Source organism: Corylus avellana, chromosome ca2 (assembly GCF_901000735.1).
Source record: "Corylus avellana chromosome ca2, CavTom2PMs-1.0".
In the NCBI taxonomy this organism is placed as follows: Eukaryota; Viridiplantae; Streptophyta; class Magnoliopsida; order Fagales; family Betulaceae; genus Corylus; species Corylus avellana.
Window position 1 is genome coordinate 38,475,111 of NC_081542.1, and position 21,159 is coordinate 38,496,269.

Genomic DNA, 21,159 nt, shown 5'->3' on the forward strand with positions numbered 1-21,159 from the left:
ATGATCTTCATAAAAAATACATCACGAGAGATGAAAGTTTTGTGGTGATCAAGATTATATAGACGATATCCCTTTTGACTATAAGGGTAACCTAGGAAGACACATCGTATAGCACGAGGGTCAAATTTTGATGGTTTTTGGGAATTAGTGGAAGCAAAGCACAAACAACCGAAAACTCGTAAGTGATTGTATTAAGGTTTCGAGTTGTATAACTTCTCATATGGAGTTTTTGCTAGATAGGAGGGGAGTAGGAATTCTATTGATCAAATAGGCAGCGGTTAAGATAGCGTTTCACCAAAAACGTGTGGGCAAGTGGGCTTGAAAAAGTAAGGCTCGAGACATATTGAGAAGGTGACGATGCTTGCGTTCAACAATACCATTTTGTTGTGGAGTAGAGACACAACTAGTCTGATGGATGATGCATTTGTTAGAATAAAATGATGGAATAGTGAATTCAAGACCATTGTCACTACGAATTATTTTGATGGTGGTCAAGAATTGGTTTTCGACAAGATTAATGAAGGATTGTAGAAGAGAGCGAGCCTCAGATTTATGTTGCATCAAATATACCCATGTACATCGGGTGTAGTTAGCAACAATGGTCAAAAAATAATATGCCCCATTAATGGAAGATGTGCAGTAACCACCCCAAATATCAACATGTATTAAAGCAAAATGTGCAGTAGAAGAAATTTGACTAGTGGGAAATGGAATACGTGTTTGCTTTGCTAGAGGACCAACAAGACATTGTTCAGAATTTGAACTACAAAATTTAGATACATTATTGGAAAGAAAAGACAAAACTTTATTGGAGAGGTGACCTAATTGGCGATGCTAAAGCTGTGAGGTTGATTTTGCCACCTGACATCGTGCGGGTCTCGTGTTGGTGAAGTAACACAGGTCATCCTGCTCAGTGCCCAGACCAATCATCGTCATCAAGCGAAGGTCCTGAATGAAAGAAAAATTAGAAGAAAAAATAATGAGACAATGCAATGTCCGATATAATGTATGCACAGAGATCAGGTTAAAATGAAAAGTAAGAACACAAAGGACATTATGAAGAACGAGTGATGGAGAGAAAATCATAGACCCAATGTGAGTTGCAGAAGCATATGAGCCATCAGGTAATTGGACAGTACGACCATGAATAGGATAGGACTGGGTCAAGGCAATGGGAGAACAGACCATATGATCAGTAATACCACTATCAAGAATCCATAATGAATCATCAGATAAGACAGAGGACGTACCTGAGAGAGATGGTTCGGTACTACCTACTTGGTGGGCCATGGACTATTGTGGAGTGACGTTATTCAAAATTGCAAGGAGTTGTTGTCATTGATCAGGTGTAAAAGGAAAACTACTAGTAGTGGAAACCTGATGAGCACGACACTTAAGACTAGAGCTTGAGTCAATCTTGCGATGAGTAGGAGGGAATCCATGATAGCATCGCTCGGTAGTATGACCATCACGACCGCAATAAGTGCATTTTGGTCTTTACTTCTTCTGAAAACCAGATCTGTTCTCCTTCCGTGGTGGTAGATTGCCTTTTGTAGCCAAGGCAATGCCCTCAATGGTGGGTGTGGTGGTAATGCTGCGTTGGCGTTCCTCTTGAAGAACCAAGGCATATGCATGACTGACTAAAGGCAATGGTTCTATCAAGAGGATATGTCCCCGAACAGCTGCATATGATTCATTGAGACCCATGAAGAACTTTATAGTGCCCTGACATTGCTGTATTTTGAGACTCTCCTTCAATGCTCCACATGTACAAGGGTCGCTGGGCTGAAGTGTTGATAGTTCATCCCATAACCCTTTTAGTTTTGTGAAGTATGTGGCGATAGGCATGGTGCCTTGAACGAGGGTATTGATATCTTGATCTAGTTGAAACATGCAAGGACCATTCACTTGAGAAAATCGCTCTTTAAGATCCATCCAGATGTCGCTCACAAGATTACAATAAATAACACTAGTGCAAATGTCGTTAGAAGTAAAATTTAATAACCAAGATTTTGCCATATTGTTGCAACGACTCAATTGTGAAAAATCTTTGGAGGAGGTTGCTAGTGGAGAGATGGTCCCGTCAATGAATCTGAGTTTCTTCTTGGCGATGAGAGCCATAATGATTGCTCAGCTCCATGTTTGATAATTTTCTACATTAAGAGACTGAGATGCTAATACCACACCAGGGTGATCGGAATGGTGGAGGTATAGATGATAATTGGGATCTTGGGAGGGAGGTGTGGAAATGATAGAAGGTGTGGCTTCAGTCATGGTAAAGACTAGGGGCTTCTCCTTTTTTTTTTTTTGGTTGAAGGGAACACTAGACGACCTGTAGCTTAGGAATGATGGCTAAACTACTTGTAGTTTATAACATGGAAGTTTACTGGTTTGTGGGTTTGTGTAGATGGGCTTTAGAAATACTTGTTGAATAATGGAAGGGTTGGGCCAGGTCTAAGCCCAAACGAAATAAATAGGGGAAACTTCACTTGCTCCCACTAAACTTTCGCGTTTTTTGCATACACCCCCCCTATTGTTCAAAAACTCTCACTTTGATGTATCAAATTTTTATTTTCTTTCACTTTGTCCATTCCGTTAAGATTTTGTAGTTAAATCAAACGGTCAAATGAATAAAAGTCCTTTATACCCCAATTTTTTTTTTAAAATTTCAAATTTACCCTTATTTATAAATTAAAAAAAAATTATAATTATTATATTAAAAAAATAATAATAAAAAAATGATAAAAAAGTGATCCACCGGGGTTCACTTTGTGACCCGCCGGTGGGTCACTTTGTGACCCACCGTCACTATTTTTTTTTAAAAAAATATATAATAATAATAATAATAATAATAATAATATGACCCGTGGGTCATAATACGGGTGGGTTAGATCCACCGGTAAACCCACGGGTCAAGATTAAAAAAAATATATATTTTTTAATAAAAAATAAGGGCAAGATTGAAATTTCACACCTCTCAGTTAGGATTTCATAGAAAATCCTAACGGAAGGGGCAAAGTGGAAGGAAACAAAAGTTGGATACATCAACGTGAGAGTTTTTGAACAATGAGGGGGTGTTTGCAAAAAGTGCGAAAGTTTGAGGGGGGTAAGTGAAGTTTCCCCAAATAAATAACAAAAAAAATAAAAATAATAGGTTAGGAATAAAACACCTACTGTTCGTGCCTTTCCCAGAAGCAATTGCTTCTTCTTGTGCAGAGTGTGTGGAAAAGAAAATTGACCCATCCAAGGCCAATTTTTCTTTTTCCTCTTTCGTCTCGCAGCAATCAACAAATCCACTTAAAAAACTGATCCAAGCAGAGAAACTGAGGGATGGGTGTTGCGAAGTGGTGGGCTTGCTATGGCTTGGGCGTGCAGCGGGAGTGTTGAAATCGGTTGCACAGCGCCACTAAGTCGAAATTTGGGCGCTGATCGGAGTGGGCTCTGACCAAACGAGTACCACTATAATGGATAGAGAATGGTCTACATGTTTTCTGACCGGCGAAAGCGTGTGGGACTTGTACCAAAAAAGAATCCGGCAAGAATATTGCCTACAGGTAAAAAAAAAAAAATGAGGCTCTGTTTTCAATTGAAGAAACAGATTTTTCAATCTCTAAGAATCATTGATATGCTCTGATACCATGATAAAAGCCCAACATAACTAGGGAGAGAATGAAGAAGAGAATACTGTATATTACTTGATATTAATCAATTTACATGATGAGGTATTCATACATAAAACTTGGGTTACATAGCCGTTGTAAATTAATGTTAAAATCTTCTATACATGAAAATTATTTATGTAGAAGGAATATTAACGTTGCTGGTTGGGGATTTGCCTTTCTCAAATGTTTTATGACCGTTGCACTGATTTATTTCCTCAACATTATCATCTCCTCACTTCTACAACCACTACAAATAGCTCACATACACAAATACTGGAAATTATGAGAAATTACAAGTACATTCATGGATAGAACTCTTTTCCTTTTCGTCCTTTTTGTGATGGCCACTTTAGTTAGTAGAAAATTGAATTTCATAGTGCTATTCTTACAAACTCTTTTACAACTTACTAACACATGTTTGGAGCCACGTCAACTCCTAAAACATTTAACACTCTCCAATCACATTCTGAGACATGTCAACAAGTTTTAAAAGTGACAGAGGTCTAGCATTATTCTTTCATAATCCTTTATAGGAATTTTGTGTTTTGCTTAGGTACCTCAACTATTTCAATCATTTCACAACTGAGAAAGTAGCCAACTAACCATGTGAAACTAGGTCCTATTTGTGGGGAGAAGATATAACATAGTGGCTTATTTGGGATAAATGCAAAATTGGTTCATGTGGTTGGCTTAAATTACAAATCATTCTATGTGGTATAAGAAATAATTTATAGGTTCCTGTAGTTTGCCTAAATTACAAATCACTCATTGTGGTATAAAAAATAATTTATAGGTACCCAGGGTAATAACAGTTTATTCCCTACTCAATTTTTATTAAGTAACTTAACAAAATTCGTTACTTTGTCATGTCATACTACTATAGTAAATTAATATAATCTTTTATATCCTCAAAATTTTACTTCGTGCATAACCTTCCCTCGTTTTCATATTCCTCACCACGATTTGGGAGCATTATTTTGCGAGAATTTGATAATCGCATTTTGTGAAGCGGCTGAGGAAGATGAAGATGAGGGAGGGTTACACACGGGGTAAAATTTTGGGGATATAAGAGATTATATTAATTTACTATAACAGTATGACGTGGAGTGAAGGTTGATATATAATTTTAGCTAGCGTAGTAAAATGATGTGAAAAATCTTAATTGCCTTTTTTGATAGTAAAAAATTAATAATAACATGTATCACGTTTTTATTGTATATAATGTGGCAAATTGATAGATTTTGTTAATTTGCGTAACGAAAATTGATTTCAGGAAGTAAACTGTTATTTTGGCATACCTTGAGGATCTATAGATAATTTTTTATACGCACCACTAATTTTGCATTTATCCCTATTTATTATCAACTATACTAATTAACTCTTTGAAGTATTAGTTAAGCTTTTACACTTTGCTCACTTGTACGTACAATTCATTATTTTTTTGAATAATAATACATAATTAATTGTTCATAATGTGACAGGTGAAATTGGTAATTTACAAAACCTAGAGAGCTATTCAATATTGAGAACAACAACTTTGTTGGCCCAATTTCATTTGAAATCTTCAATATCTCCATACTACAAGTCATTGCAATAACTTTGAATAACCTTTCAGGCCATCTTCCATCAAATATAGGCTTCTTCCTTCCAAATCTTCGAGAGCTATTTCTTGGGGCAAATAGATTGAGTGGAACAGTTCCCAACTTTATTTCCAATTTTTCACAACTCATCGAATTAGAATTGGTTCAAAAGTCATTCTCAGGCTTAATTCTCTTCGAAGATTTTCAATGTTTAATTGCAGTATTAAGGGCAACATTCCTAGTGATATTGGCAATTTAAGTAGCTTGACAGCTTTGAACCTATGAACAAATGAATTGGATGGACCAACTCCAGCTACAGTGGGAAGGCTGCACATGCTTGAAGGTACGTATGTTCCTTCAAAGTAATAGACTAGAAGGTCCTATCCCATCTGATCTTTGTCGTTTAGAGAGCTTGGTTGAATTAAACTTAACTGATAATGAGCTTTTTGGACATATTCCTACATGCATAGATAACTTCTCTAAGAGATCTTGACTTAGAACCTGTTTGAGATTGTGTTTGATAAATAGAGTTTTTAAGTCAAAAAAAACTTTTGGGCAAAAGCTTCATTTTTAAGCTTTTGCCAAAGGTGCTTTTTAGCAATTTTTAGGCTATTTTGGACCCTTAAAAGCGCTTTTAATTTTTTTACCAAACAAATACTTTTTTCTTCAAATAGACTTTTTGAGTGTTAAAAGCACTTTTAGGCCACTCAAACGCAATCCCAAACAGACCTTTAGGTTTCAACCAATTAACTTCTACTGTTCCCATGAGCTTGTGGAGTCTAACATACCTCTTGGAGGTCAACTTGTCATCAAATTCTCTAAATGGCTTCCTCACATCAAAGAATATGGAAAATATGAAGGTCTTGAAAAAATTGGATTTCAGAAAGTTCTTAGAAGTAAGAATATGTCAAACTTCTCTAAGACATCTTGACTTAGGCTTCAACCAATTAACTTCTACCGTCCCCATGAGCTTGTGGAGTCTAACATACCTCTTGGAGGTCAACCTGTCATCAAATTCTCTAAGTGGCTTCCTCACATCAAAGAATATGGAAAATATGAAGGTCTTGAAAAAATTGGATTTCTGAAAGTTCTTAGAAGTAGGAATATGTCAAACTTCTTTAAGACATCTTGACTTAGGCTTCAACCAATTGACTTCTACTGTTCCCATGAGCTTGTGGAGTCTAACATACCTCTTGGAGTTCTTTGATCTTTCAAGTAATAATTTAGCTGAAGAGATTCCAAAGTTATTAGAAGTACTTCAGTATCTTAAATATTTGAATGTGTCTTTTAACATACTACAAGGAGAAATTCCTTCAAGAGGACCATTTGTAAACTTCTCGGCTGCATCATTTATGTCAAACAAGGCAATTTGCGGTGCTCCCAGACTGCAAGTTCCCCCATGTAAAAATGGTTTTTCTCAACCAAAAAATGCTACAACAATGCGTGTACTAAAGTATGCATTATTGGCAATTGGGTTAACAATACTTGTAGTGGCCTTTGTATTAGCTAATTGGATAAGATGTCAAAAAAGGAATGTCAGATTTCCAATTGAGGAAGAGTCGTTACTTGTAACAACATGGAGAAGAATTTCTCACCAAGAACTTCTACAAGCAACAAAAGATTTCATTGTTAACAACTTAGTTGGTGAAGGGAGTTTTGGGTCAGTATATGTCGAGGAATAATCCCACATTGCATGTGGACAAGATCTTGGGCATGTTTATAAGGAATGGACAACCCTTTCTTATTGGATCGGTTTTTTAGATGAGTTAGGCCCACAAATTTCTTCATAGTATCAAAGCCTATCACAAGATAAATGGGGTCTACACTACTTACCCTGTGATAAGGATCGAAAAAAAAAATACTGGCTTGCACTTGAGGGATGGTGTTGAAGAATAATCTCACATTGCTTGTGGACAAGACCTTGAGCATGCTTATAAGAAATGAGTAACCCTCTCCCTATAGAACTGGTTTTATGAGATGAGTTAGACTCACAAATTTCTTCAGTATATAAAGGAATACTATCAGATGGGACGAATGCTGCAATTAAAGTTTTAAACTTGCAAGTAGAAGGGGAATTCAAGAGTTTTTACTTGTAATTAAATTAATTAATTTCAAATAAAAAATAAAAAAAAAGGTTATTAAAAAAAAGTGATCCACGCTAGGTTACCTTGTGACCTAGCCATGGGTCACCCATAACCCATGACTTGTGACCCAGCATGGGTCACGACCAGACCCACGATGGGGTCTGGTTATGACCTCTTCGTGGGTCTGTTGACATGTGCCCCAATTTTGATTATATTTTTTTTAGGAAATGAAAATTTGAGGGTGTTTTAATATTTTTCATAGCTTTCACTAGGATTTAAAGTCAAATCCTAACGGAGGAGTTTAAGGAGTAAAATTGAGAATTTTTGAATTTTGGGTGTTATGTCAAAACGCATAGAAGTTCATGGGGCCTTTGTGAAATTTTTCCTATATTTTTATAGTAAGATACTTGTAATTTTTTTACTTTGAATGTTGTTTTTGGTACGAGATATGATTATTTTTTTAGTTTATGTTGTTGTTTAACTAGTTTTTTTTTTTTTTTTTTAAATGCATAATTCACATTGTTTACGTGCTTAATTGATGGACAACATTGGCTATCAAGATTTCAATGGAAGTGGGATAAGTATACCACAAAAAAGTAGAAGTTATTTTTTATTAGGAAAATGCTAGGTGTTCTTCTAGTATTCTCATGATGTCTTCCTAATTGTGATGTGACTTTTAAAATTATCGTTGAATTTGAGATTATCATTATTGACTTTTAATCTATTGTTGATTTTAAAAGCTACATCACAGTTGGGAGGACACTAGGAGAACGCTAGAAGAACACCTAGCATTTCCCTTTCTATTATATTAGTATTTCTATTTTCCATTTTTAATCTTTATTATATGAGATTCTGTTCTTCTGTTTCCATCTTTTGTTCTAATTTATATATTATTTTTTAATCAAATTATTTATTTTTTTTTCGGGTAAATATCTTATAAATTCCCGAGTTAACGCGTGAAAACTCCCTCAACCATTTTTTTTCTTCGAATTTTTACTCTTTAGGTCAATCGAAAAGGTCAATTAACCCATACCATTACATTTTTTCCCAAATGTTTAATGCCCATCAGTCCCAACTAAACAAACCGTTTTGTCATGCCAGCTTGTCTTCACTTTACTTTAAAATATTAATTTTGTATTAATTTAATTTAAAAATTAAATCTAAAAAAAATAAAAAATTGAAGGGGTGGCTAGGGGTGGGGCTGCCAACCCTGGCCACCCCCAAACTAACCTTGGCTGTAGCCACCCCAGGGGGTTAGGGGCAAACTATCCAACGGGGTGGCTTGCGGCCACCTCATGGGTGTTGGGGTAGCCGGAAAGCCACCCCTAACCCCTTAGGGGTGGCCGCACCACTGTTGGCCACCCCTTCAATTGTTTTTTTTTTTTTTAGCATTTAATTTTTAAATTAAATTAATAAAAAATAATATTTTAAAGTGAGGTGAAAAAAAGTTGACATGGCAAAATGGTGCATTTAGTTGGGACTGACGGACGTTAAACGTTTGGAGGAAAATGTAACGATAAGGGTTAATTCGACTTTTCGATTGACCTAAGGAGTAAAAATTAAAAAAAAATAAATTTTAGGAAGTTTTCTGTTTTCACGTGTTGACTCATGAATTTATAAGATATTTACCCTATTTTTTCTTTTGTAAATTTTACATTGAATTTAGGAAAGTGATAGTGAGAGAAAAGGTTTTGAATTGTTATTTTTGATACGAGGTATGCCGATCTTTTAGTTTACACTATGTTGATTAGTAGTAGGTTATTTTCTAAAAGAATGACAGATTTTCAAATTTTTTTTTAAAAAAAACCTATTAACGTTCTTTTGTTCAACTGGAATAAGGTATCAACAATATCATACTTTTTTAGTACACTTCTTTATTTATCTGAGTGTAATAAAAATATTTCTTAAAAAATCTATTGATAAGGAGAAAGTTCAACTGAAAGACAAAGGTTTACCACATTACTATTTAAGAGAAAAAATTATTTTGCAGTGGAGGGGAATTGGCATTATATTAGATTTGTTTGTTTGTGTTTTTATTTTTTATTTTTTATTTTATTTATTTTTTTTATCAATTCTTGAAGTGCCTTATCCATATACTATCCCACCAAAGCAATATATATATTTTCAATTCTTGAAGTGCCTTATCCATAAACTATCCCACCAAAGCAATATTCTTTCATTGGCTATGCGGAATAGCTATCCTATGCCCCCTTATTTCTGATTTCAAAGTCTTTGGGTTTAGTGGCTTCGAATGTTCAAGTAGGACTTGGCCTAACTTGGTGCCTTCTTCATATTCTTTCATGGAGGGGTCGCGTGAGAGACCACTTCTGCACCATTTTCAACTTTTGATGAACCCTGCGTCGTTTTTTATTGACTCGCGCAGCCTATCACAACAGCTTATTTATATTTAACTCTCGTTATTCAAAGAGCCAAAAAGCTCCTTATTTTATTGGTTTAAAGTTAATAAAATAAGAATATTTAATTAAAATATAAAAATGTATAGAGAGTTTGATGTTTGACTCATTTTAAAAGTAGCTCTCTAAATTTAATAAAGTGACTTTTTCTCGTCAAATTTTATTTTTATTTGAAGAGTCGATCGTAAATGCTCTTAGGTGGGACCGGGGAATATGGTCTTCGTCAACCATTTTTATTTATTTATATTCCTCTCCCATAAATTGACTTCCACGTCTACCACTCACTCACTCACCTTCCTTTTTCCCAAAATCACCATCTTTTTTTCCTCCTCCCTTAATCTTTGCGGATACTGGCATCTCCATGTACGTCGGTCTCACCTGTCCGTTGTTGAGTACCACACTTAACCCAAGTACCTCAACCAACATGCGTCCACCATTCATGGATAGAACTCTTTTCCTGTTCCTCCCTTTTGTGATGGTGTTTTTTGTAAGTTTAGCTAATGCAACGGTTCCCAACATTACCACAGATCAATCAGCTCTTTTTGCCTTAAAAGGTGGTATTTCTTATGATCCTCACAATATTTTGACAAGCAATTGGTCTATTAATACCTCTGTTTGTAATTGGATTGGTATTACCTGTGGTTCTAAACATCACCGAGTCACAGCTTTGAACCTTTCTTATATGGGCCTTGCTGGCACCATTCCTCCACATATGGGAAATCTTTCATTTCTTGTTAAACTAAGTGTCACAAACAACAGCTTTCATGGCTCCATACCCAACGAGCTGGGTCGACTTCACCGGTTGGAACTATTGGACTTTGGATTCAATGACTTCAATGGAGAAATCCCATCATGGATGGGGTTGTTATCCAAACTTCAATATTTGTTTCTACATGGTAATGGTTTCAATGGTACTATCCCACCATCTTTATCCAACATATCTTCGTTGGAAATAATTGATCTCGGATATAACCAGCTTTCAGGCTTCGTATCTTCCTCCCTGTTCAACATATCGACCTTGCAAGGAATTTATCTTAAAGAAAACATGCTTTCAGGTCCGTTGCCCTCCATTATCTTCAACATGCCTTCACTGCAAGTCATGGACCTCAAATTTAATATGTTTTCTGGTGGACTCTCAATGGACATGTTTGATCATCTTCCCAACTTACAGTGGCTTCGCTTGTCTTACAATAAGTTCTATGGCAAACTCCCATCCGCTTTGTTCAAATGCAAACAACTGCAGACTTTATTCTTGGGGGTTAATAATTTTACAGGAAGAGTATCTCCAGAAATTGGAAACTTAACCATGCTTGTAAATTTATCTCTTAGCAACAACAACTTTCAAGGTATGTTTAATCTTGTTTTAGTTAATTATATGGAGTTTTGTGTTTGATGCAATACATTTTGCTTTCTCACTTGTATGTAGAATTAGCTCTTTGAAGTATTGATTAACTGTCACAGTCTACTGACTTGTATATACAATTCTGACACAAACAGTTTGTAGGAAACTTTGACAAACGAGTCTCTAAAAATAACATGTCATTTAACCATGTGAGAAGCACATGCTTTACAATTAATGCTCTTAAAAAGGCATGTGAGAAACACATTTTATTAAAAAACATGTGCTTCTCACATGCTATAAAACACACAACATTTGTCTCCAAGGGATAGCTCAATCAGCTGTGGACTACGCTTAATGAAGCGGGGGTTACTAGTTCGATATCCCTCTCCCCCTTCCCCCTTTCCTTGTGTGGACATATAAAAAAAAAACACACACACAACATTCCTAGAAACTAGTAGACAAACTTGTGTACAATTCATTAAAAGCACATTATTTTTCTGAATAATAATACATAATCGTTCATATTGTGACAGGTGCAATTCCAAGTGAAATTGGTAATTTACAAAACCTAGAGCTATTCAATATCGAGAACAACAACTTTGCTGGCCCAATTCCATATGAAATCTTCAATATCTCTACACTACAAGTCATTGCAATAACTTTGAATAACCTCTCAGGCCATCTTCCATCAAATATAGACCTCTTTCTTCCAAATCTTCGGAAGCTGTTTCTTGGGGGAAATAAATTGAGTGGAACAGTTCCCAGCTCTATTTCCAATGTTTCACAACTCACTAACCTAGAATTGGTTCAAAACTCATTCTCAGGCTTAATTCCTAAATCACTTGGGAATTTAAGGCTCCTCGAGAGACTCAACTTGGGACAAAATAATTTGACTGTTGGATCGCAAGAATTGAGCTTTTTGATCTCTTCTTTGTCGAATTGCATATATCTCAAAGCATTAATTTTATCAGGCAATCCACTAAATGACATCATGCCTAATTTCGTTGGAAATCTCTCTAATTCTCTTCGAAGATTTTCAATGTTTAATTGCAGTATTAAGGGCAGCATTCCTAGTGATATTGGAAATTTAAGTAGCTTGACAGCTTTGAACCTACGAACAAATGAATTGGCTGGACCAATTCCAACTACAGTGGGAATGTTGCACATGCTTGAAGGTTTGTTCCTTCAAAGTAATAGACTAGAAGGTCCCATCCCATCTGATCTTTGTCGTTTAGAGAGATTGGTTGAATTAAACTTAACTGGTAATGAGCTTTCAGGACATATTCCTACATGCATGGATAATCTAACTTCTCTAAGACATCTCGACCTAGGCTTCAACCAATTAACTTCTACTGTGCCTATGAGCTTGTGGAGTCTAACATACCTCTTGGAGGTCAATGTGGCATCAAATTCTCTAAGTGGCTTTCTCACATCAATGAATATCGAAAATATGAAGGTCTTGATAAAATTGGATTTCTCAAGAAATCAGTTCTCAGGTGTTATTCCAAGAACAATTAATGGCCTTAAGGATATAGTTCACCTCTCCTTTGCAAACAATCGATTAGAAGGTTCAATTCCTGAATCATTTGGTGAATTAGTAAGCTTGGAGTTCTTAGACCTTTCGAGTAATAATTTAACTGGAGAGATTCCAAAGTCCTTAGAAGTACTCCAATATCTCAAATATTTGAACGTGTCTTTTAACACACTACAAGGAGAAATTCCTTTAGGAGGACCATTTGTAAACTTCTTAGCTGCATCATTTATGTCAAACAAGGCACTTTGCGGTGCTCCCAGATTGCAAGTTCCCCCATGTAAAGAAGGTGCTCCTCAACCAAAAAAGGCTACAACAATGCGCGCACTAAAGTATGTATTATTGGCAATTGGGTTAACAATACTTGTAGTGGCCTTTTTATTAGCTTGGATAAGATGCCAAAAAAAGAAAGTCAAATTTCCAGTTGAGGAAGAGTCGTTACTTGTAACAACATGGAGAAGAATTTCTCACCAAGAACTTTTACAAGCATCAAAAGGATTCAATGCAAACAACTTGGTTGGTAAAGGAAGTTTTGGGTCAGTATACAAAGGAACACTATCAGATGGGACGAATGTTGCAATTAAAGTTTTAAACTTGCAAGTAGAAGGAGCATTCAGGAGTTTTGATGCAGAGTGTGAAGTACTATGCAATATTCGTCATCGAAATATAATCAAAATCATAAGTGTTTGCAGTTGCATTGACTTCAAAGCCCTTATATTGGAATACATACCTAATGGAAACCTAGAGAAGTGGTTGTATTCTCACAACCACTATTTGAGTATCTTACAAAGGCTAAATATAATGATCGACGTAGCATGGGCATTAGAATACCTTCATTATGGTTATTCGACACCCATAGTTCATTGTGATTTGAAGCCCAACAATATCTTGTTGGACGAAGATATGGTTGCACATGTCACTGATTTTGGCATGGCCAAGCTCTTAGGTGATGGAGACTCGATGAAGAGAACTATGACTCTCGCTACCATTGGTTATATGGCACCAGGTGAGATTTTAATTTTTATTGTACCTAAACACAAAATTATGGTCTTTTTGTAGAATGTTGTTCTTAACATTTTACCCTTATTTTTTCTTATTTTTTTTTTTGTCACTGTTGTCAAGTATAAAGCATATTCTTTTGACAAATTGTAATTTACTTGTAGAGTATGGATTGGAAGGAATTGTTTCTACAAGTGGTGATGTGTATAGCTATGGTATTGTAATGATGGAAACATTCACAAGAAAGAAGCCCACAGATGATATGTTTGCTGGAGAAATGAGCTTGAAGCACTGGGTAGAGGATTTGTTACCTCTTTCAGAAATTGAAGTTGTGGATGCCAATTTGGGAGGAACCGAAGGACATTCTGCTATGGATTGTATATCATCCATCATGCGATTAGCTTTGGATTGTTGTGCAGAGTCACCTGGACAGAGGATAGATATGAAAAGTGTTTCAATCACACTCAACAAGATCAAATTGAAGTTTTTACAAGATGTTAGGAGGAGTCTAATGTGACATCGTGGTGAAGTTTGTTTACACATGTTTCATGTTTGTGCTTTTCTAAATAATCTAACAGCCATGCAACCGATGCATTTACAAAAGGTATATAAAGTTGATTATTGGTCTTCCTTATGAATTGTAATAAGATCTAATTGAAAATAAGTGAAGCTCACTATCACAATATCAGATTTGTGTTTTGTTTTAGTTTAAGATTTTTTGTTTCAATTAATGCTACTTTCTCTCTGGATGTATTGCTGTCTCATCTTACTTCAATTAAGTCCTGTTAACTTTCAAAGGAGGGTCTCTAGAGCCAGGTGCTTTTTAAGCTTGCAAGCTCTTTTAAGCCACATCCTATATCATGCGAACTCTTATATGCCCCCTAGCTAGGTGAACTTTGTTCTTAATTGCTTGGTATGCTAAATTTTTAATGTTGTTATGTGATCCAATTTTTTATTTTTTATTTTTGTCAATGCATATATTAATCATATAATAGTTCGAGAGCAGCTTTCACTTCAATCTGCCTAATTATTATTCACCACTCCATTTCTAATTCATCCAAATCCAACACTGATTTTCATAGCTCTCCTTAGTAGCTCCGCCACATAAGGATATATTCCATTCTTTGGATCATTTATTTAAGATGAATGTCCCGATAGTTTGTTGGACTTATATGCCGTTGGACTGTCAGGCCATTGAGCCTGGGATCTGTAAATTCTAGTAAATTAAAGTATGAAACCTTCATTGAACTGGCCGGCACTGTCCAAATAAAAAGGTTTCCCAATTATGCTTCCTAGGTATTTTATTCTGTTGGGTGTTCACAAGACAAGTGGCACATTGTAACATTTCACCCAAACTGGGATACTTGCAAAGCTACTGTTAGAGAGATGCATGCCAGGTTGTCATTTCCTAAGAACCATGAGCTTCCCGGCTATATGGGAACTGGTAAGGAGCATTTCCTAGAATGGTAAGACAAGTTTCCCCATTCCTCTTCTTGAAAGTGTAAAAACCATTCTCTAGAAGCATGTTACTTCCAATTCTTGACTGCCCAATCTTTCACCAAGTGGAAATGAAGTGTTTTATCCATAAAGTATCCCACCAAAGCATTCTTCCATTGGCTATATATGCCCCTTGGAAATGAAGTGTTTTTCTTACTCTCTTCATTTTCAGTATAACTCTCACTCTCTTCACCCAAATCAATCCGACCTCCAGCCAAGTGCCTCACAACCTATACCTCGGCGTTGCCTTCAGCTCCATCGCCCACTTCTCCGCCGACCTCGGACCTCCAACCAACTCACCTGTCACTTGCTTTGTTACCACTCTCTCTCAATCAAAGATTTGATATTTTTCAATTGGATATTCTTTTTCTGCTTCAAAGATTTGAACATTGACAAAGTGAATGGAAGTGGTTGCTCTAAAACCAATAAAAAAAAAAAAATGATATTTAGTTAAAGTAGAGAAATGTTTAGAGAGTTTTTTATTTGATGCTTATTAAAAGTGATTACCTAAATAACTAAAGTAAAACTTTTAGCTAAACTTTGAGGAGCTCGTTGGGATAATGCTCTAAGTCTTGCGTTTAGTTTTGTGACTTTGAATTATCAAGAGGTAGGACTAATTTCTTTCCTATTGGTTGTTGGGCTGTCATCATTTTCAAAGAGAGTTCATCATTAGGGAATTAAATAACTTAAATTTCGTTGTCTAGAGGAAGATCACGAGGAAATATAAGCGGAAATGCTATCAGTGGCCCAGTGAGGGTGCTAATTGTCCGCCCCTGCTCCGTTTTTTTTGACTCCCGTCGATTACAAAATCTGCATTAGGTGGGAAATGGTCTTCTTCCAACGACTTTTATTTATTTATTTTTTTCATTCCTTCTCTCCTAGAAATTGACTTCAAAGTCTAAGTCCACTCACCTTCCTTTTCCCCAAAATCGCCATCTGTTTTCCCTCTTAAATCTTCGCGATCTCACCTGTCTGTTGTTGAGTAGCACACTAAGTCACTAACCCAAGTACCTCAACCAACATGCGAGCACCATTCATGGATAGAACTCTTCTCCTGTTTCTGCTTTTTGTGATGGTGTTTTTGGGAAGTTTCCACTATAAAAATGGAATAATTTTTTGACTAGGGGTTTCTGACGTGTACTCTTTGACGTGTCTCAACGGTTAAAAGGGCGGGTGTAAAAAAATCATAGTTTTTGACATGCCATTTTTAGCACGTCAAAAATTTTTGACGTGTCAAAAATTGGAACGTCAAAATTTTTTTTTTTGACGTTTTACTTTTGCCACGCCAAAAGCTTTTGACGTGCTAAAAATGCCACGTCAAAATTTTTTTTTGAAACACTTCAAAAATCTCTCTCTCTTTTTTTTTTTTTTCAATTTCCTTTAGTTATTTTCTTAGGGTTTCTAAGAGTAACGATCTTAGATTTTCGGTTTGTCTTTTGTTTTCTCTTTGGTTTTTTTTCAAGGAGCAAATCATTGATCGATGTTGGAGGAATTATCATGCATGTGGAAGAATTGTCACCGATAATAGAGGCAATGAAAGAGATTGCGTTCGGGAATGCATTTGCAGTGGAAATGGAAAAGCCAAGAAATCACTCTCTAGTTGAGAAAGTTGTGACCAGGAGCGGCTAGAGACATGATTTTCCAGAATATGCTGCAGATTTGGAAACTAATGGGATGGTGACATAAAAAGTTAAACAAAGCATATAACAAATTTAGATGGAAGAAATTTCTCATGTTTTGTTAGAACATGTTCTATTTTTATGAAATGGATAGAGATTAAGCATTGTTATAAAATAATAATAATAATAACAATCAATCCAAATATTATCAAAATTTAATACTACTTAAATTTAGTTATTACATTTTCATTAATTATTTATATACACAAAATGTTACATATTAGGCCATTAGGAGCTTTTTATAACGGATTGGACTTGGATCCTCTCCATTTCATTAATGGAGAGGAACAAGTTAGATGTTTTTAGGGAGCAATTTTGTTATTTCTGGGCTGCATGTTTTTTATTTAGATAAAAATGTCCACTTAAAACAACTAAATGGATTATCTCCATTTCATTTTGAAATGGAAAGGATCCTTCTCCTAACGGATTGATGTTTGACAAAGACAAGTGATGGTAGGATGAAGATTAGAACTTTAATCCATAATAGTCTTGATGAAAAGAAAATGAAACATTTCTTTTCAAAGATTAATCTCTCTATGTAAATTAAAGAATAAATATATTTTTTGAATAAATGATAATTTTATTGTATGCTAGTGATACCTTACGTTTTTAGAAATAAAGAAAATTTATCCCTTCATAAAACAAGAGTATGTGAACAAACCCCTAAAACCCTAGCTCAAATTATTTATTAAACTTTTTCGGAGAAAAGGTTGAGAATCTTATGACTCATTTATCTTCATATTTTTAAAGTTATAATTCCTTCCATATTTTATAACATGTTTTAGTCATGATAAAGTTTCATGTTATGATCTATGAATGTGTACCAGCTACAATTGCTTTAGAATCTCATGTTATGATTATGAAATTTATCAAAATGATTTTCATTATGAATTTGCACATCTTATAATTATGAATAAAATGAGTTTTCAAAGTTTACATAATATGACTATATATATATATAAAGTTTAACCCTGTAGCAGAGCACTCTTTGTAGCCTCACTAAAACCAGATTTTAGTTTTTCTGGTGAGGTAATTTGGTGAAAATGGCTAAAATCTTTTTTTTTTTTTTTTTGAAATGAATCAGTTCAGTCTCATTCATTGATAAATGAGCATAAAGCTCAAATAACATAGAGCAAGAGCTCTGAAACAACCATAGCCGAAGTTATGAGATTACAAGCATCAAAGATGACGTATTACATTCAAGACTAAAACAAAATCTGTTAACCTATGACTAATTTTCAAATTAAACTACAGATCTACACTAAACAGACTCAAACCAATGCATAAGTAGCTCTTATTCCTTGGCATTGAGGGTAGAGAACCCCAAGCAAAAGTTCATCCTCCTCAACCCGAAAGCCAGGATAGCGTTCACATCCACAACCCAAAGGTTTGGACCAAAGCAACAAACCCGAAGGGCATCAGGCGGGCAGATCAAGAGAGAGGACCGAGCATTATTACAAGCAAAAACAAAAACGATTACAGGGAAACAAAACAAGATAGGAAAAAAAAAAAAAGAAAAAAAAAAGAGAGGAAAGCCAGACAAAATTATAGGGAAATAAACAACATAAAAAGTACAACAAGAGGATGACAGCAGCCGGAAAGAAAAGCCGATCACGCGCTCGTCGGAAACCGAAAACAGAAGGAGCGTTGGAAGCTCCATGATGTGGGGGCGCGAGAAAAGGCCTAGCAGAGGATGGTGGGCAGCGGAGCACGCGGAGGAGATCGACGGCTCACTCAAATGGAAGGGGAAGTTTGAGTGAAATCCCAAGAGCATCACCCACAAAGTGTACCTAAACAAGCAGAAAAATCAACAAAAGCAAATAAAGAAAGAAACAAAAATAACTACGGACCAAAGGAGGGGGAAGAGGGGGAGAGGAAGGGAAAGGAAAAAAATCGCTCAAAGAGCTAGGGGCATCAGGTAAGTAGGCTAGCTCACTAAGCGAAAGAGGGCGATGGGAGGAGAGAGAAGCATAAAAGAGAGATTCAGAGAGAGAAACTATTTTTTTATTCAATAAGTGAGTGAATAGTACTCACACTCGGATCATGCTTACATGTTATAAGCAACGGTTATAATTGAATCTCAAAGTTGACTTACTTTTAAAAGCTTTTAATAGAAGAGAGAAAATGAAAAAAAGATTTTGAGAGATTCAATCTTGACTGTTGCTTAAACTACAACATACATGCTCTTATTTTAATAGCAGCATGTAAGCCGGATCCCACTCACTCACCATTTACTTTGGGTTAAAATGGTGAGACAGAAAATGAAAGATTTACTCCCTAGGTCATCGAAATGCCAATAAAATCTTTACCGTAAAAATTTTTTAATTGCCTTAGTCCTAATCAAAATGCACTGTTTTGCCATGTTAGCATATTAATTTTTTATTAATTTAATTTAAAAATGAAATCTAAAAAAAATAAAAATTGAAGGGTAACTAGAATCATGTGATGCTCGTCGCCGAAAATAGAGTGGTTGGCGTTGTTGCTCGTGGCCGGCTGTGGGTGGCAGCGGCCTGTGGGTGGGGGGAGAGGGAAGATGGAAATGGAGGGAGAGATTTGGGGATTTCAATTTTGGGGATTTCTCTCTCCCTGAAAAACTCTCTACTATTGCTTCTTTGATTCACATATAGTTGAGTGTGACAATTTTATGGAGGAGAAACAAAAAGCAATCTCCTTGTTTTGCACATGTACAATTTGAGCTTCTTTGAAAGTTATCGAAAAAAAAAAAAAAAGAGAGAGTGAGAGAAATATGATCTTGAGTTCTTGTTTGGGTTCTTGATGGCCCTGTTCAGATTATCTGGAATCCAACCAAGCTTCCCATTCTTTGTGGTGACTCTTGTCACAATTGTCACGAGCAGAGTGCTCAAATAATTCCCCAATGCCACAGTTGTGAGTGACAGAGCTGAGCACAAGCTTCTCATAGCATCAGGTGCTTGGTCATAGAAAAACTCTTAACTGTCCAATGAAAGCGAATACTTCTGCACATCCGATGAGAACATACTGTGGGATTTGCCAGAAAATTGACTTGAGCTCTTCCACTTGTGTCACTGAACAGAGTCTCCATGGATTTGTCAAGCCTTTAATTTGGTCAGAGAACCTAGAAATTGACAGTCTCCATTAGAAGAAATCAATCAAACATTTGAGACTAAAGCCAGAGACCCCAAATGGAAAACCCAATTGAGAAGATGGAAAATTTTGAATTCCTAAGCGCTTACGCAGCAGCCACCGTCGACGGTCTCTCTCTCTGTGTCTCTGGCAACCCCACGTTCTCTCTGTCTCCAGCCGAACCCACTTTTTCTTTAAGAAAGGGACAATCCAAATTTCACCCAAAATTGAAATCCCCAAATCTCTCCCTCCATCTCCATCTTCCCTCTCCCCCAACCCACAACCGGCCATGAGCAGCAACGCTGACCACTCCATCTCCGGCGACGAGCATCACATGATTCCAGCCACCCTTTCAATTTTTTTTTTTTAAAAAATTATTTTAAATTTAATTTTTAAATTAAATTAATAAAAAATTGATATGCTGACGTGATAAAACGGTGCATTTTGATAGGGACTAATGGCAGTTAGAAAATTTTGACAGTAGAGATTTTATTGGCATTTCGATTGACCTAGGGAGTAAATTTAAAAACAAAAAAAAAACTTAAAGAAATTTTAGTTTTGGCAGGAACTCAGAGACTTATAATATATTTACCCTAAAAATAATAAGAAAAAAAAACTAAACCAAAAAAAATAAATAAATAAAATTGAAGAATTCATGGGGTGGCCGGCCACCGCATTTTGGCCAATGTGGGTGGCCGACTTAGGGACTTATAATATATTTACCTTAAATAATAATAATAATAAAAAAAACTAAACCTAAAAAAATAAATAAATAAAATTGAAGAATTCATGGGGTGGCCGCCCACCCCATTTTGGCCAATGGGGGTGGTTTCGGCCACCCTAGGCCGACCACAAGTAAGGTTGGCAAAAAACGGGTTGACTGGTTAACCCGTTGACGACCTGCCACTAGATTAGCCTCCAACTGGAGATGACCTGTTTAGCTAAACGGTGGAAATCTCCAATCCAAACACTACACGCCAAAATTAGTGGGTTACCATGTCAACTTGGAGACAAAATCAGAGCAAGAAAGAGAGAGATATCAGAGACGGAGTGAGAGGGAGAGGGAGAAAGAGACGTGAGTTGAAAGAGATATGCGGTAGTGGCGTGAGAGAGAGATGGAGACATGAGTGACGGCAGCTTGAGAGAGAGGTGAGGCTGGCAAGAGGCAGTGTGTTAGGGTTTAATATGAGGAGTTAAACCTCAGAGATGAAATTAGAGTGAGAAGAAAGGAAGAAGAAGGAGAAGGCTAAGGTTGGTTTGCAAAAAGAG

General features: G+C 36.0%; 1 protein-coding gene across 1 annotated transcript; it reads left to right on the plus strand.

Moving 5' to 3' along the window:
- Positions 1-10,164: 10,164 nt before the first annotated feature.
- Positions 10,165-14,129, plus strand: LOC132169723 (probable LRR receptor-like serine/threonine-protein kinase At3g47570). Its single transcript, XM_059580710.1, has 3 exons — positions 10,165-11,086; positions 11,616-13,619; positions 13,777-14,129. The coding sequence occupies exons 1-3, from the start codon at positions 10,165-10,167 to the stop codon at positions 14,127-14,129; spliced, it is 3,279 nt and encodes a 1,092-aa protein (XP_059436693.1).
- The last annotated feature ends 7,030 nt before the right edge of the window (positions 14,130-21,159 follow it).